Here is a 17,617-nt window from a genome sequence, read left to right on the forward strand (position 1 = left end):
TACTCTTGGTTCACCTATAAACTTGTATAGGATTATATAGGTATATAAATGTTTAAGAAGATGATGTTGTCACTTTTCTGTGGTCTGACTGTTCTCATAAATGTGCGTTTTATTCCTACCCATCCTCATTAACCTTAAAAGTTAATTTTATTAAAACTTAGGGACTCTTACAAATCACACCAATATTTCTGTGTAATATCTCCACTGGAGTCACATCAGGAGCTTTTTTTCTGCAACTCATGGACTGGAGGTTATTTGTATTTGTCATGTTGTTTTTTCTCCTTGTGTTCCAGATCCTTATGAGAAAGAAGAAGCATCCAAAACAGGTGAGAGAAGCCACAGCAGGTGAGAACAGAACCCCCAGGAATTTTTCAGTCCAAACTCACTGTGCTTCATCAATAATATTATTTCCAGATTCCCATGAGCAGCTGATACCACCAAGATTCCTTGAAAGATTTACAAATAAAAAGGTGAAAAAGGGTGCAAGCATCACATTATCTGTGAAAGTTGAAGGTAAGTGAGCAGATACATCATCTCTCTGAATAACACTTGAAGTGTGTAACTTCACAATACATTCTTCTCTCTCTGCCCCAAGTCATTGTAACCTGATTTCCTGTATTTGAAGTCTGGGGTTCTACTCCCAACTTACATTTCTTACAAAGACACTTGACAGTAAAGCATCTTATTCAACTTCACCTCCATTTTTCTGTATGTAAAAATGGGGATAATGACTGTTGTGTGATGCATGTTGGCCATTAGTTGTATGATGATTGACAATTTTGGTTTTACAAGAAGATTTAATGTTCTTGTAAGAGTGCTGTAAAATGTTTTAGGCATCTTTATCGCATATTATGCTTGTTATTATTGGGAAAGTATCAAAAATTGGATCAAAACAGCATTTATTCACAGCAAGACTCATATTTTTAAGGAAGGAACACAAACAGGAAGATTAAACCTCATTGCATCGGTTTTCCTTTAGGACATCCGCCGCCAACGATCACTTGGATGAAAGAAGAGTCTCGGGAAGACATCCTATGGATCAAACCAGACACTCCTGGGTATAAACTTGCCAGTTCCAACATGCACCACAGCCTGATCCTGTTGGATGTCAAGAAGAAGTACAGTGGAGCTTACACGTGCATCGCCACCAACAAGGCCGGCCAGTCCATCTGCACCGCCAACCTGGAAGTGGCTGATGGTAAATCTTTGCTACAACACAAACACTTTCTCTATATTTTCCTTTTATTCAGTGCCTAAGGGAAAAAACCAAGTGTGACTGGTAAGGAAATTAGGCAGTCACACCAAAAAAAAAGCACTTTCTCAAGAGTAGCCTTGATTTTGTTGTCTTGCAAATGGTTAAACTCTTTGCTTCTGAAATATTTTAGATTTCTGACTCTGTCTTGTATTAACAGCAGCATCTTTTTTGTATAAACAGAAGATAAATCTAAGGAACAACCAAATTAGGCACAAATTCTTAAAAATGAAAGAAAGACAATGAAAGTAACTTTGAGAAGTCACCTTCTGAAAAATTATTTTGAGTGCTTCACTCTGCTGAGATATTTTGGATTGTATTAGAGTAATTTGATTTTTGTAGCGCTTTCCAGGGCCTCTTTGGCACAATAAGAAGGGGGAAAAACAAATATATACTGGGAGGAGGGGCAGAGTTCTGAGGGATTCCAGTGTTCTGTTTTCCTTCCTTGCATCCCACATTTTTACTGTACCAAGAGCTGCAGGAGCATAACTTGAGCAGTGTGGAGAAATGGGGCAATTATACATTTCCATGAGCAGGGCGAGGATTAGGAATATATCATAGGATTGGGAATATATATCCCAGGTCAGGAGCTGCAGAAGTGCTCCCAGTGATCCACATCTAGAAAATGTACCTGCATTAAATACCTAAAAAAGGATATTCTGTGCCTTCTGTCCTCTAATGATAAACCCCACTCTTGCAGTGAAAGAGGCTGAAGTCCTGACCCAGGAGCGTGTGATGGTGTCAGAAGCCATCATGACCACACTGGGGTAAGTGATTGGATGTGTGGGAGAAGGGGGGACGTGTTCCTCATTTAGCTCTCCTTACACTCATTTTATTGTGACTTTTAACTCCCCTTTATTTTCTTTTTCAGAACTATTCAGTCCTCTGAAGGTAAGAGAAGCTGTTTTCACTCTCTTCTTCCTGTCCTTCATATCTACAGCTGAGATTGTCCATGTATTTCATGTATCCACTTATTTTTGTCCAGTTTTTTGAAATTGTCTGGAATGTTGCAACTTTTCAGGACTGCTCTCTGTTCAAGAGTGAATTATTTGGATGAACTGAGAGCAAGCACAGTTTTAAAAATGGAGAAGGGAAGAAAATTAAACCTTCCTTCCACAGAAGCTTTTATTACTCAAAAAGAGATGAATTTCCAATGACACTGCCAGCTTAATAACAAATTCTCTCTTTTCCAGGAGACCTTGAAGCTGGCCGAGAAGGTGTGCCCAAAAGCCCTATTTCTTTATCTGATGTTGGCTCAGAAGAGTTCTTCCAGAAACTCACCTCACGTATCTCAGAAATGGTATCTGCAAAAATAACACAGGGTAAGGAACCTGGAAAGCACAGTTTAAATAGTGTACAAAAAACCCCTAATCTCTTTCCTTAGGTGTTATTTAATTAGAAGTGAGATTTATGCAGCAGATTTTGAGACAGTAATTCTATATAAGCAAATGAACATTTGTCAATGCTTGGGGGTAAGAAATTTTAGTTAGAGTCCATCCAAACTGCACATCTCAGTCTAGAGTTTTGAACTAAAAAAAAAGTTATTACAATAAATCGTAAGAATATAAGCGTATTTTGCATTTCTTAGGTATTTTGATTCCTCAGGTATTCATCACTCCTAAATCAGAAAGCAATCCTGTTTTCTGTACTTCCCACATCTTTGAGTTTTAGCTCACGGCAGAATTTCAAAGTTAAATTAAGGCTGAAAACTCTGTGCAGAGCTGTGCAGTAATCCAGTGATTTGTTGAATTAAATGAAAAATCCTGGTTTGTGTCTACTCTGATTATCTTGTAGAAAAGTTTTGACTTGAAGCAAAAATAGAGGCATTATCTCTCCAACAAATATTCATGCAGTATAGAGGCCATACGTGCAGAAGGCAGGCAACATCATGTATTAAAACATCCAAATTATTGCTTAATCCTAAATTTCAATAGGAAATCACACTAAATATTACTGTGGATGCTCTTCCTAGGAGGAAAATAAATTATTATAGATTTGGTCCATGTTTAAACTGGAGATCCTCATTTCCCACTTTGCTGTTGCTCTACTTTTCAGCTAAACTTCGAGTACCAGGTGCAGAAAGTGATGATGAGTCAAGAACTCCCTCTGCCTCTCCTCGCCACGGACGATCCAGACCTTCATCCATTGCTCAGGAATCCTCCTCTGAATCTGAAGATGGGGATTCCAGAGGGGAGGTACGATGTCTTTACGGACAAGTTGGACACAAGGAGAAAACTAAACTTAGAATGACCAATCTGCTGTGGCTGAGAGATCTCCATCCCCTTTCGGGATGTAATTCAATTTTGTTGGTGTATTTAGTAGTTAAATTTTGTGTCTGTGATAGAGAGCACAGAGGATCAAATTCTGATGCTCACCCTGTGATCCTGAACAAGTCGTTCAAGTCAACATGGCCAAAATGTACCCATGACTTGGCACCTCTTGCTTTCATGGCTGAGCTTCAGAAACTCAGAGCTTGATTTTCTGTGGCCTTGGATAGAGTTGGCTGGAGGAATCTCGTTAGGAATCTTGTTCTTCACAAGGGAAATGAAGAGCACAAAGTGACTGTGGTTTTGTGCCTGCAGATCTTTGATGTCTACATGGTCACTGCTGACTACGTGCCTGCGGCGCCGGACAGGGAGACCATCACCCTGAAGGAAGGACAATATGTGGAAGTCCTGGATTCAGCTCATCCTCTGAAATGGCTGGTCAGGACTAAACCCACGAAATCAAGTCCCTCTCGACAGGGTTGGGTGTCTCCAGCTTATCTGGACAAGAAATTAAAGGTGACTGATCATGTTTGGTTATTTCTCGTTTAAAATTACTTGCTCCTGTTGCAGTTTAGAGGCATCACTTTTGCAAGGCGTGATGGATGAGGAGGTTGTTGAAGAGGCTTATCACATGGTCAGAATTTTTCATGTTCTGATTAGACAATATTTCAGGTCTGTGCAGGGGTTTCTGGGTTGGAAAGACCTAAAAACTCCCCAGCACAAGAGAAATTCCACACTGGTTTAGGAATTGTGGAACAGGACTGTGAGCACATGAGGGATATTCCTCAGTATGTATAGATAAAAGCACTGTCCACTACCAAGAATTATTTTAATTTTTTTTTCCTGATATTGTAGTTGTCACCAGAGTGGGGAACAACAGAAATTCCAGAGTTTCCTGGAGAGTTTGTTTCTGAAGATGAATACAAGAGGAAGCTAAGGTGAGCTTGTGTCATTTGGTATCTGCACCTTTGAGTTTTCCTGCCTTTTGAACCACTTGTATTTTGTGATTGATTTCAGCCTAGGACAATTCCAGGCAATTGAGATCATAGAATCCTAAAATGGTTTGGGTTGGAAGGGACCTGAAATACCATCTGGTGTCAATGAGTCCCATGGGCAGGGACACCTTCCACTGGACACTTCTGTGCTCCATCCATCCATCCATCCACCCATCCATCCATCCACCCCTCCCCAGAGGGGATCTTTCAATACATCCCAGGAGTCTGAGCATATATGTCTAGTTTATAGCCTAAAAGCCTCTCAAGGACAATGGTGATGATTTTTCTGTGATTTCTTTCTGCCTCTCTGTCTCCCCTTCAGTGTCCTCATTCAGGAGCTGTTGATCTCAGAGGAGGATTACATTCAGGATTTACAGTTCCTCCAGACTCATCACCTTAGGTACACTGAGACCTGTCCCAGTGTCCCAGGAGCTGTTGCCAGTCAGAAATCCACCATTTTCAGGAATATTGATGACATTGGTCGCTTCCATTCCAGGTGGGCATTCCCAAGTGCAGTCACTGGAGGCCAAAGAGTGACTCACATACAAGAGCCACATCATTATTATTATTATTATTACTACTTTTACTACTGTTATTATTATTATTATTGATGGAAAGCAATGGCAGTGCTGAGGTGTAAGAGAGCTGATGCTCCTTTCAGGAGGATAAATGATGGCATGGCTTAAATCACAGCACAGGGTTGGGACTTCCGTAATCCCCTTCAGAGCTTCAAGGCTTCCTGTGTCCAGTTTATTTCTTACTCTTTTAAGTGAATTTAACTGAGAAACAGTGAATTACGTTAAAAAGGCAGCAAGATCTTACAGGCACTTCAGTGGTGTCTTCATAGAGACATTCATTCAGATAAAACTGATGTCAGCATCCAGGAATTTCCATCCAAGGTGGCCTTGGACACTTCCAGGGATGGGGCAACCACAGCTTCTCTGGGAAATCTGTGCCGGGGCCTTACCACCCTCCCAGGGAAGAGTGCCTTCCTCGTATCCCATCTAACCCTGCCCTCTGTAAGCTGAAAGCCATTCCCTGTGTCCTGTCCTCCAGGCCCTTGTCCAAAGTCCCTACACACACATCCCAGCTAAGAGGGATGGCATTGTGCTGGGTGAAGAGGCACTGAGAAGTTTAATGCTAATGCAGCAGCATCCCTCATTTTTGCCCCCATCATTTCCCTTAGCCTGTGCTAGCCTGACATCTCCTGATTCAAAGTCTGTCTGCCTGGGCTGTGTTTTAGCCTCATTCCAGCACCTTCTCCTCAGATGTCCTTTTCTCCTGTCCCCACAGTGTCTTCCTCCGGAGCTTGCAGAGCTGTGACACTGATGATGACGTGGCCATGTGCTTCATCAAGCACGAAGCAGAGTTTAACAAGTACATCCAGTACCTGGTGGGAAGGGTCCAGGCTGAGTCGATTGTGGTCAGCAAAGCTGTCCAGGATTTCTACAAGGTAAGGCAGGAGCCAAAGCACCCATGGAAAATTTATCCTGTAACCCACTGCATCAAGAGATGTAGTTATTAATCTCAAATGAGATCCTGAAAAGGATTATTAATATTCTTTTAGGAAATCTTTGCTAACTGTAATAATTTTTTGTTCATTGTCCAGATTTTCCTGGTAGATACAACCATTATGGGAATATATTTACATATGCTTATGCATTTATTAATAGTATAAAGATTATACAGATATGAATGTGGCTGTGCTTATGTAATTGTAATTAAGGGATACTTTAGGGGTAGCCACATTATAAGACCAAGGGAACTCACATAAATCATAAATATAGAGAAGCAAATCTTGTTTCTCTGCTCCAGGTGCTCAGGATTTTTTCTATTGCTCTTTATAACAGCCTTTCCTCATTATCCCATGTATTTTTTCAGAGATACACAGACGAATTTGTAACTAATGAAGATCCCTCACAGCCACTTATCCCACCGCTGCAGCACTACCTGGAAAAACCCATAAACAGGATCCAGCAGTACCAGACAATAATCAAGGTAAAGAGATGTTGTTACAGGTTTATGTTCTGCTCTGTGCAGCTTGTACAGAAAAAGATTTTATTTCCTATTGGCTTCCTTCTGATGCAACTACAGTTGAAAGCTGCTTGAGTAAATAAGAAACTGATCATCACCAGTGGAAGTGTTTGATAAATAGTTTTGTAAATGTAAATCCAGGTAGAATTTCCTCAGCTCCAAACCCATAAAGTTTAGTGAGCTTTATCTTTAAATATATGTATAAAAATATATGTTAAAAATATATTGTATGTATAATATAATATATGAATATTATAGGATGACAGGTATGAATTTGCCTCCAACTCAGCAACATTTATGTTATAAAAATAAGCAGTTTCCAATGTCTAAGATATTGACTTAGCACTTTTTTCCTTGTGTTTTATGCTGACATTACAGTAAGATGAAATTCTTGTTTACTGAAAAGCTTTGCCCCATTCTACCAACCTGAAATCTTTCATCTCTCAGGCTTTTTTCATCTGTCCTACTGTCTTAGACCACTAGCAAAATTTATGAGCAGCATTTTAAACAGTATTTTCATGGGAAGTAGCACTGGGATATCCAGGAAAAAAACAATCATGGCAAAATATTTATGTACTCTAGTGTTGCATAAATGAGCAGTTTGAATAATCTGCAGAACTCTCTACTTTTGAACACAATCTTGCACACAAACACCAACATTTTTAAGGGTCTCTTGGAAGAGCAAAGGCATTTTCCACACCCTCATTGCTGAAAGAGAGGAACAGGAACAAATGTGAGAAAAACAGGGAAAATGCCATTTCACATTTTTTCCAGCCCCTCTTTTTATTGATCTAATATCAACCCAGTTCAGCACAGCCACATTGAATTCCTTGTCCTCTGGTGGTGTGAGGGTAAGCAGAAGAGAAATGCAATGAATAAATTTAGGATCACTTTGGAATTTTTGGTTTTCAACCACCAAAGCATATCTGGTGTTTGTTTCAACTTTATCTTTGTTTAATAGCAACTTATGTAAGGAAAAGCCGGACTGGTCAGTCTTTAAGACTGCAGAATAGGTAACAAAGAAAAGACTTTGTTATCTAAGCAGTTTGTGGTGAAAAAATGGGATACAAGTTGCTCAGATGAAAGAGCCGGAGCAGATATTGAGGAACTCCTTGGCACTGAAGGAACTGCTTTTTTTCTCCCTGATTGACCACTAATATTTTCTTCATTCATCTACAGGAATTAATCCGAAACAAAGCCAGAAACAGCCAAAACTGCACTTTGCTGGAGCAGGCCTATGCCGTTGTGTCTGCCCTCACCCGAAGAGCAGAGAACAACCTCCACGTCTCACTCATTGAGAATTATCCAGGGACCTTGGAAAGCCTTGGGGAACCCATCCGGCAGGTAACTGGAATGTCCCAGTCAGTGCCAGATGTGCCTTCACTGGTTTCTAAGGAGACTTAATTCCTAGAAGAAAATCCTTTAGAAACTATGTCTGAAAGAAATGATTTGCTAATTTCACTTACTGCTGTCCAGAATTGGGTGGTCTGGCTCCACTAAGGTTTGAAACACAAGAGCATGGATGCTTCTAGAGTAATTCACACATAATGCAGTTATTTGCCTTTGTGACCTGCTCATCACACAGGAATAAATTGTTCTGGGCCCCCACATGATTTAAAACCGTGTTAACTCCTCCTCTCTCATTACTGGGCAGCAACACGGGGCAGCTCCTGAAATTACTGGCATCAACAGACACATGTCCTTCCCCAGCTTTATCCCATGAACCAGGTGTGTGGTTTTTTTAGATGACCCAGCTATTAGGACACTTTAGTCTAGGGCTTCCAACACCCTCACTCCAATTCCTGTTTCTTTGTAGATTTACTGTGTCATACCAGGCAAGTCATTAATTGTGCCTGTTTGTACGCAGTGCTTTCCATGGGAATCACAGTGTATTGCTCAGTGGAGTTGTAAGGCTAAATTCCAGTGACACTGTGGTGGGCATTCATCTCTCCACATTTAGGCATCAAAAAGTGTCCAATTACACCCCTCAAGTGTCTACTTCTCCCTAGAGATGCCAGGGGAAACCCATGTCACTAATTGAGCTGTCTGTCTCTGAAGCTACCTGACATGAATGTCCTGCTCTGGTGAAGGTGACCAAATCATCATATAAAGTGTCTGTATAACACACACAATTTTCCTTTAGTGTTTCCAAGACCATTTCCACCTGACAAGGGCTCTCTATTTTTCTGGCATAAAATAATACCACTTAAATGACAATGTAATGACAACCACTGGCTGTGCCTGTGTCTGAGGAGTCACCTTTAGCATTAGAAACCATCTGCTGTGCTTTAATAAACCAGAGACACAGCAGGGGATGATGCAACAGGAAACATTTCTTATCTGGGCACTGAAAAATGGTGGTGAGACATAACTGTGGTAATTATTCCAGATGTATCACTACATGCTTTTCCTTCTTCTTCCTATCAGGGCCACTTCATTGTGTGGGAAGGAGCTCCAGGAGCTCGAATGGCATGGAAAGGACACAAAAGACACGTTTTCCTCTTCAAAAATTATATTGTGATCTGCAAACCAAAGCGAGACACAAAGACTGACACCTACAGCTACATCTTCAAGAACATCATGAAGGTCTGATCACTTTCTCCTCGCATAAAGCATTTCTCTGTCAATTAGAACTTCACTTTTATATCCAGCTTGGACATTCCTCTAATCCTTCTGAGCTACTCCTTTGCTTCAAAAAGTCTTTGAAGCACAAGCAGAATCTACATTTATCCCAAAATATCTTTGTTAAACATGTCAGAAACATGTCAGAAACCATCAAGGTGGACTTTTACCACGCAGCAAGGAGATTGCAAGTACAAGAGTTTATTTATCTCTGTTACCTCATTTAATTAACGTATTATAAACATATATAAACTTATAGCATAAACATATTATATTGATGTGGATTTTGCTGGCTAAAATATTTTCTTGCATTTGTAAATCTCTGGTTTTGGCAGTCAGTAATATCAGGAGTAAATTAAAAAGACTCTTATTTGCTAAATTCCATCGGGTTCTCTCCACTGGTTATGTCCTTTCCAGATACCAATTCCTGTTTTGAAATGGAAAAATTTAGAGGATTTGACTAACTCATCTTCAGACATTCAAGGTTAAACTGCCAGAAACTGAGAAAAGAGTTCTCATAAGGCAGAAGACATTCAACTCCAATAAAAACCAGCCAACCAACCAAAAAACCCATGGAGTTCTTGACCAAGTCCAGCCAGGACCTTCTGAAAGTCCTTACCTCTGTCCTTATTCATATTCATTGGCAGATTTTATTTGCCAAGAAAAATAAAATGGAAACATTTCTATGCTTTGTCCAGAGAGTGCCTGTTCTCTATTTTTTTCAATGTTGTCCCTAATTGTGCTGTTCCTGGACCCAATGCTATAGGGGCAGTATGTTCCACCCTTGGGGTAACTTTTAATGCTGGACATTATTTTCCTGAAAAATTTATCACAGGAAAATGTCAGTTTGGTAACCAGAAAGTCAAATATAGCAGGGAAAATAATTCTCAAAGTAGCTCTGATTGCTCTTCAGCCAAAGCCGTGTTGTGCTGCTCATGCAATCTGAAAAATCTTTGAAGGAAGTGCAAATTACCCCTTTTTGCTGTTGGGAATTCCTAAGAACACAGGATTTGTGGTGACTTTCTTGCCTTTCTGTCACTCAGCTGAACAACATAGACGTGAACGACCTGGTGGAAGGGGATGACCGGGCCTTTGAGATCTGGCACGAGCGGGAGGACCTGGTGCGCAAGTACCTCCTGCAGGCGCGAACCGTGAACATCAAGAACTCCTGGGTGAAGGAGATCCTGGGCATCCAGCAGCGGATCAGCGAGCCCATCTGGAGTAAGTGTGGCACAAGACAGCCCAAACCTCCTGGTTTGCTCCTGGATGGTCTCCTTGATTCAGGAAATCAGAAAAGAGGGATGTTTATGGTCATTAAATGGGGGAGCAGGTCCAGGGAGGGGATGTTGTCCCTCTGCTCTGTTCCTGTGGGATCCCACCTGCAGTGCCCTGTCCAGCTGTGGGGTGTCCAGTATAAAATGGACATGGAGCTGCTGCAGTGAGTCCAGAAGAGGCCACAAAGATGATCTGAGAGTTGAAACACCTCTCCTGGAGGAAAGGCAGGGAGAGTTGGGGTTGTACCCTGATCCAGAGTCCTACACACCCCAGTATAAATCCCCCTGTGATTTCGTTGGGTTCCAGACCCTTTACTTGACTCCTGGCTTACATTGCTCTATCTTTGCCCCTGGGTTTGCTTTGGAATTTTGTCTGGTTATTCAGGCTTCATCATCCTCAGTGTCATTTGAGATTCTACCAATTTTCAATCCACAAAATCTATCAGCAGGGATATTAAATCTTTATTTTCCAAAATACAAATGGTGCCCATTACAGAGTAAATGTATTTGGTGTCTTAAAAGGTCCAAACAGGATTGGATTTAGTCCATATACACTGAAAACAAGTCTGGGTATTCCATTTTTGTGCCTTTAATGAGGTGTTTTAATGAGGAAGACTATCAGAATAATTTTGCATGGTTTCATATAGTAGCAATGAGTTAAAATAGAAGTCCCTTAGCAAAGGAATAGGTTGCCCAAAGCTGTGGCTGCCCCATCCCTGGAAGTGTCCAAGGCCAGGTTGGATGGGGCTTGAAGTAACCTGGGATGATGGAAGGTGTCCCTGCCCATGGGAGGGGGCGGAACAAGATGATCTTTGAGGTCCCTTCCAACACAAACCACTGTAGGATTCTGTGATTCAATGAAAGCATAGATTTCATTGTAAGGACACCAGCAGATTGCTGATTGGGATATCCAGGCTGCATTTTATTTGAGGAATTATCTTAATGGTGACAGATGTGTGGTGTCTGAATAATTAATAACTAATAATTAAAATCATGGTCTAAAATAATTCCAGATCAGCAACAAATTCCTTTTTTTTCATGTGGTCTAACCTTACAGCCAACAACAGACATATGACAGACTGAATTTAGTCTCAGGCAAGCAAGGACAGCCTGTCACCTGTAAGGTCCTGAGCTGCTAAAAATTCCTGTTCAGTTTTCCATTCTGAACCTCACAGATTTGCAAAAGTTATTCTTATCTCACTTAGCATCCCATGGACAGAGCCCCCTCCTCCAGCCTAACACACTTCCTCTGATGTTTCAGTCCCTCCAGACTTTGAGGAAGAACTGGCAGACTGCACAGCTGAGCTGGGAGAGACGGTCAAGCTGGCCTGCAAGGTGACAGGAGCTCCCAAGCCATCCATCAGCTGGTACAAAGGTATGAGCAGCAGGCATGAAATGCACCTTCCAAATTTGTCCCTTGCCCATATTGCTGTGATAACTGGTCACGGGATAATCCAAGAGATAATCCCCTGGAGATATGCAAGTCTAGAGACCATGTTTTTGGGCACTTTGGATGAGCTCCTTTGGCAGGAAAAGCAGAATTATGACTGCACAGAATGTACTCTGGGGTAATTTCACTTTTAAATGAGGATTGGTGATGTGCAAGGTCCTTCAACAGTACTTTGCCCTGCATGATGTTTTCTAGAGAGCTGGATGAAGATGAAGAGCTGATTCCTCAACTACCAACATCAGCTGCAATAATACAGCTCTCAGCCTTCTCAAGACAAAAAGCTGGGTGAAATTCCTAAGGGGGAAACTCTTGGTAAACTATTTAAAAATAAATAATTTCTCTTTCAGATGGAAAGCCCGTGGAGGTGGATCCCCATCACATTATAATAGAAGATCCTGATGGTTCCTGCACATTGATCTTGGACAACCTGACAGGGGTTGACACAGGACAGTACATGTGCTTTGCTTCCAGTCCTGCTGGGAATGCCAGCACCTTGGGAAAGATCCTTGTTCAAGGTAAAGTCCTGCAGAGATGCAGTATTTTAAAGGGGTCTGCTATGAAATACCTTAAACTTGAACTGGCCAGAGAGTGACCAGCAGGACCAGGGCGGTGCCCATCCCCTGTGCTGGCACTGCCGAGGCACCTTCAGTCTTGGGGTCAGTTTTGAGACTACCACAAGACAAACACTGAGGGGCTGGAGCGTGTCCAGGGAAGGAAATGGAGCTGGGGATGGGTCTGGAGCACCAGGAGCAGCTGAGGGAGCTGGAAAGGGGCTGAGCCTGGAGCAAAGGAGGCTCAGGGGGGACCTTGTGGCTCTGCACAAGTCCCTGACAGGAGGGGGCAGCCGGGGGGGGGGGCGGGCGCGGCTCGCGGGGAACAGGGACAGGAGCAGAGGGAACGGCCTCAGGCTGGGCCAGGGGAGGTTTAAATTGGAGATTAGGGAAAATTTCTTCATCCAAAGTGTTGTCAACCACCAGAACAAACTTCTCAGGGGGCTGGTGGAGTCACCGTCCCCAGAAGTGCTCAAAAAGAATGTAGATGTGGCACTTGGAGATGTGGTTTATTGCTGGCCTTGGCAGTGCTGGGTTAATGGTTGGACTCCATGATCTTAGAGGTCTTTTCCAACCTAAATGATTTATGTTTCTATGATGTTACAAATATTAAGGCGTTCCAGAGGTTCTGTACAACAAATACTGGGTTATATTTATTAAAAAAATGATGTAAAGGTGCAGTCACCTGTTCTTAGGTCAAAAAATTTGGTCTTCAGTATCCTTTAGACCTAGTGAGAATTATCTGGTCAGGGAAACGAACTTCTTATCTGTTCACATTTCCAGCTACCAGCTGCATTTCCCTTTGCTTTTTGCAGTGCCCCCATGGTTTGTGAACAAGGTCAGAAACGCTTATCTTGTCGAGGGTGAAGATGTCCAATTCACCTGCACTGTGGAAGGAGCACCCAGGCCTCAAATCAGGTCAGTCCTACAACTCACACGGCAACAAATCCTGGCTTCTTATTTTGCATGATCAGAAAAGTCCTTTTGAATTTACAACCCTTTCTTTACTGTGTCTTCTATCTCAACCTCATCCCAATGCTGGCTCTTCATGATCCAGACATTCCTGAGATTCTCAGCAATTAATTCCAGCTGGAATTTGAAAAGAAATACCTACAGAGAGACTTTGAGTATGACTGGGTCAGATTTACAGCCCTGACAACATTTTATCATTTCTTTATTCTCCCTGCCTTACAACTGACTTGATTTTATCAGCAACCAGTTTGGGGTATTCAGACAAAAAGCTCAGGAAAAGCTCAGGAAATCTTGTCATAATTTAAGGCCCTTTTCCTGCACTGACTGAGGAGAATTCTTGGGAAGAATCTCACAAACGTGTGCAGTTTAATATCCAGGTGTGATCTACCTGCCTGCAGACCTCCCTTCCAGGGTCCAAATGTTTGTCTGAGGATTAATTCTTGAGTTGTTTGATGGATGGATCAGTGAGATGGGCATCTTTTGATGCTGCATAATTTTTCCTGGCTTATACTCCATGTTTTCCCACTCAGATGGTACAAAGATGGGGTGCTGCTGAAGGACACCAGTAAATACCAGACTTTCAGTGAACCACGCAGTGGCATCGTAGTGCTGGTGGTCAAGAACCCTTCCAATGAAGACATGGGGCACTATGAATGTGAGGTAAGTTCAGAGAGATTTAAATATCTGCCGTCTAAAATGATAGAGGCAGGAGAATTCATTTTACTGGGAGAGACCCATGGCTGAGTAATTGCTCATAAAAATATCATAGAAAGTCAGGCTTAACTAGATCTGGGTTGCAAATGTCCAAAAACTTCACAATATTCTGACCTGACAGTTTGGTGGTATAAATAAGAATTGATGGAGCTTGTTCTGAAGCTTAAACTTGGGTCCAGATCTCTAGAAGAAACTGTTAAAAAATTTTGGACCATTCTGATGTGACATTTTGTTTTTGGACTGTCTTTAAATTATGACTAAGAAACCCTCCAGAGCCAGAAGAAAGAAATTAAGTCTAAATATAAGGCTAAACCACTGAGATTCCTGTTTTGTTTAGCAAGCATATGTGGAAATTTCTAATAAATTGTTAAAAATGTAAAATATTTTCTGAAAATTATTCATAGTCTATGCATTCATTGTAAAAGTAGTAAGTTCTGAGGGCCTGACAATAAAAGCAGTTGGTCTTGGTTTAGGAAATTAGTGTGAGTCAGCTGCTCCATGGTAAATGGTTCAGCCCACAGAAATATTTGGGATGCTTGATATACTTTAAAGAATTCTCCCGGAATTTTAGCAAAATCAGACTACCTTGCATTTGCCATTAACTAAGATCCCAAGGTCCAGTATTCCCTTGGTTGAGTAAAACTCAGTCATTATTGGGCAATAAACAAAAAAACCCTCTTTAATGACCATTAAGGGCACATAGCAGGACTCTGTGCCTGTTGGCAGAGACAGAGCTACCTCAGGCCCAAGCCACAGGCTGCAGAGCAAACACCAAGCAATTGAGTAAATAAGTTTGCTGATGTGCTGTAACTTGTCTGTGTGAGTAATTTTTGGTAAAATACCATGAACACCACTGAGCAGCAAAGTGTCCCTTCAAACTGCAGCCTGGTACTGGGGTCACACCTTCACCCATTTCTGCTGGCATTGAATTTTCAAGGTAGCACAGGCAGGTTTTCATCGTGACAAAACATCCTGTGTTTCATTTGGCACTGCACGATTCTCTTCAGCTGATGAACAGGTTAGGGTCTGCCAAAAGTGGAGCAGAGCTTTACCACCACAGCGCCGCAGCCCTGACCCAGGAGAGGAGAGGAGACCAAGCCATCAGCATCGAAGGTACGACCCCTGCCCAGCTCCGTACGTACGCCAGCGAGTTGCCCTAAAAACACCTCTCTGAGGATCCAATATCTTTGCCATCTTATCCATGTTGGTTGTTGGTGTCCATGTATCTGTACGTCTCTGGAGATGTGCATGGGCAGAGGGCAGCTCAGCTCTGTGCCCATCACCATCTGTTGATTTCCAAGCCTGGCAAATCAACTTCATATAATGCTCATAAAGGCATTATATGAAAAAGGAGGAGCAAATGAAGGGTTTGTCACACCACCACTAGTGCAAAAAAAAGAATATATATTATATATATTGTTGGAGTACTTGAAAATGTGTGTCAGCCTGGCAGAAGGGTTACAGGGGCCACTTGAGTAATGCTGGATGCATAATGTGATAGTTCCTGAAATACCACCGAAGGACACTGGGAATGCCTGAGAAAGCAGAGCTGACAGCAGTGTATCTTGAGCAATGTTTAGTTCATCCATTATTTAGGACTGTACAGGGATAGTCACAGAGTCTGTTCCTTTTTTTTCTGCCAGTTTCTGGATTGGTAGGGCGATAAGAATTGATTTTACACCCATCCAAATACGCATCTCTTTCTTAGCAACTTCAGGCATTACTGCCTAAAGTTCCCTGCATATCCAAGGACTTCCACATGCCATGTGTTAGACAGTGCTTGCTGTAAACCCATCACAGCCCAGTTTAAATCCATGGCTACATCTACCTAGGGAACATTTCCTGGCTTAGGGAATTGGTTCTTTGTACCTCCTATAAGTGTCCTTGTCTGGCTGAGCGTGGCCCAGCCAGTCCTGTCTCTCTTGAACAGTTCCTAGTGGCAGCTCAGGAGATGATACAGCCAAGGGACCACCTTTAATAGGTAATGGACAGATTTGGAGGGCAAGAGAGGGGACTGGGATAGGCACAGGCCTTTCCATGCCAGCAACCCTTGGTTTCATAGGCCTCTCCCAGATGTTGTTGGTGGAGACACGGTCAACAAAAGCCAGAATTTTGCCAACAGCTGTAGGACCTTCTTTCCTCATCTTTGGATGAGTTTCCACACCGTCTTGTGATAATAAAAGGAGTTCAAGTGCATGTTTGAAAGGGTGCAATTGGCATTATCAGCACCCACTAAGATGAAACAGTTCTTCTGACTCGTAAAGCTGCTGGGCAGAAAATGCTGGAGTCTGGAAAAATATTCAGGGATAAATGATCCTCTACTCATAATTTTTCGTCATTTTCTAGAGTCCTCTGCTGTTGGCCCTGTCTGAGACAAGGCCCTGGTCTGGCTGGACCTTTGGACCAGCCCTCTGTAGACACAAATATTGTGACATCACGGTAAGAGGATTCAGCTACAATAAGCTACTAAGATTAGCATCCTGATCTATGGACTTTCTTGACTTCATTTTAAACATGTTTTCCTTTCCCAGAGTCCCATCAAAAAGCATTACAGGGAGGATGCTGTAAGTGTAGAAACACTATAATTTTTTCAGCGAAATAAACCTTCAAGTACTTGAATTCTTTGTCTTTTCTATGCCCTGGAGAGAGAAAAGTAAGTTGTGTGCAGGATGTAGAAGAACACAAATAAATTCCTGTCAGGGTGGTGTATCTTGATGAAGTTCCCTTCAGGCAGATGTTATAGCAAACAAAGATTGTTAAAACTGTTAGGAGCATTTTCAGCTCTGGGGATTGCAAATGTGTGTGTTCAGCCCCAAGTTTCTCATCTGCTGTTATCATCAACAACAACAACAACAAAAAAATTGTGAGCTTGGTTAAAGAAATATAATTGGAGTTTGCCTGGAAGCTTCAGAAATGTCATGAAATAGGTTTGTTCTGTGATGTGCAATTGCTTGGACCTAGTAATAGGGAAGAAAATAGATCCCTGAGTCATCTCCAGGCAGAAACAGAGGGAGAGCTGCTTCAGGCCAGTGGAGAAAATAGGCTCATCCATGGAGCAAGAGGATTGCTGTGAGCAGAATCGCACCAGGGATGAATTTGGCATAATGCACTTGACCAAGGAGGGAATTCATTGTTTTCTTGAGAATCAATAACCAGCCTTGATCTGCCTGGGGAAAAATCAGGTTCATCTGGCAAAGAACTGGAGGACAGGTGGATCTCATGAAGGCTATCCCTTTCCATCCTCACAATCCTTCCTATTTGTGAAAGTGGGATTACTTGTAACTTCACCAAGAGGACAACATTGCTGCTCTCACAGCAGGAAATAGATACCGTGTCTGCTTCCTGGCTCACCTGCACCCTGGGTCTGAGTTTTACCTGATTTATCTCTGTTTCTGTGAAATGACCATTGTCTGAGTCTCATGAGGCAGCCTAGGGGCAATTATTTTAGTTTTTATCCTCCTGCCTTTCTGTGCTGTTTATTCTGCT

At 42.1% G+C, this 17,617-nt stretch overlaps 1 protein-coding gene across 2 annotated transcripts in view; it reads left to right on the plus strand.

The window, feature by feature from the left end:
* Positions 1–17,617, plus strand: part of OBSCN (obscurin, cytoskeletal calmodulin and titin-interacting RhoGEF) — a 152,211-nt gene that overhangs the window by 115,274 nt on the left and 19,320 nt on the right. For both annotated transcript variants that reach the window (XM_017746776.1, XM_017746775.1), the window contains exons 72-91: positions 294–326; positions 415–513; positions 980–1,198; positions 1,953–2,019; positions 2,124–2,143; positions 2,446–2,574; positions 3,308–3,447; positions 3,835–4,035; positions 4,375–4,457; positions 4,837–5,010; positions 5,808–5,967; positions 6,396–6,512; positions 7,728–7,892; positions 8,976–9,134; positions 10,214–10,391; positions 11,706–11,819; positions 12,242–12,409; positions 13,261–13,363; positions 13,948–14,077; positions 15,139–15,244. In XM_017746776.1, coding sequence (XP_017602265.1) covers positions 294–326; positions 415–513; positions 980–1,198; positions 1,953–2,019; positions 2,124–2,143; positions 2,446–2,574; positions 3,308–3,447; positions 3,835–4,035; positions 4,375–4,457; positions 4,837–5,010; positions 5,808–5,967; positions 6,396–6,512; positions 7,728–7,892; positions 8,976–9,134; positions 10,214–10,391; positions 11,706–11,819; positions 12,242–12,409; positions 13,261–13,363; positions 13,948–14,077; positions 15,139–15,244 — 2,565 coding nt within the window. The remainder of the gene's footprint in view (positions 1–293; positions 327–414; positions 514–979; positions 1,199–1,952; positions 2,020–2,123; positions 2,144–2,445; positions 2,575–3,307; positions 3,448–3,834; positions 4,036–4,374; positions 4,458–4,836; positions 5,011–5,807; positions 5,968–6,395; positions 6,513–7,727; positions 7,893–8,975; positions 9,135–10,213; positions 10,392–11,705; positions 11,820–12,241; positions 12,410–13,260; positions 13,364–13,947; positions 14,078–15,138; positions 15,245–17,617) is intronic.

Source organism: Corvus brachyrhynchos, unplaced genomic scaffold, assembly GCF_000691975.1.
Source record: "Corvus brachyrhynchos isolate BGI_N302 unplaced genomic scaffold, ASM69197v1 scaffold18, whole genome shotgun sequence".
NCBI classification, from domain to species: Eukaryota; Metazoa; Chordata; class Aves; order Passeriformes; family Corvidae; genus Corvus; species Corvus brachyrhynchos.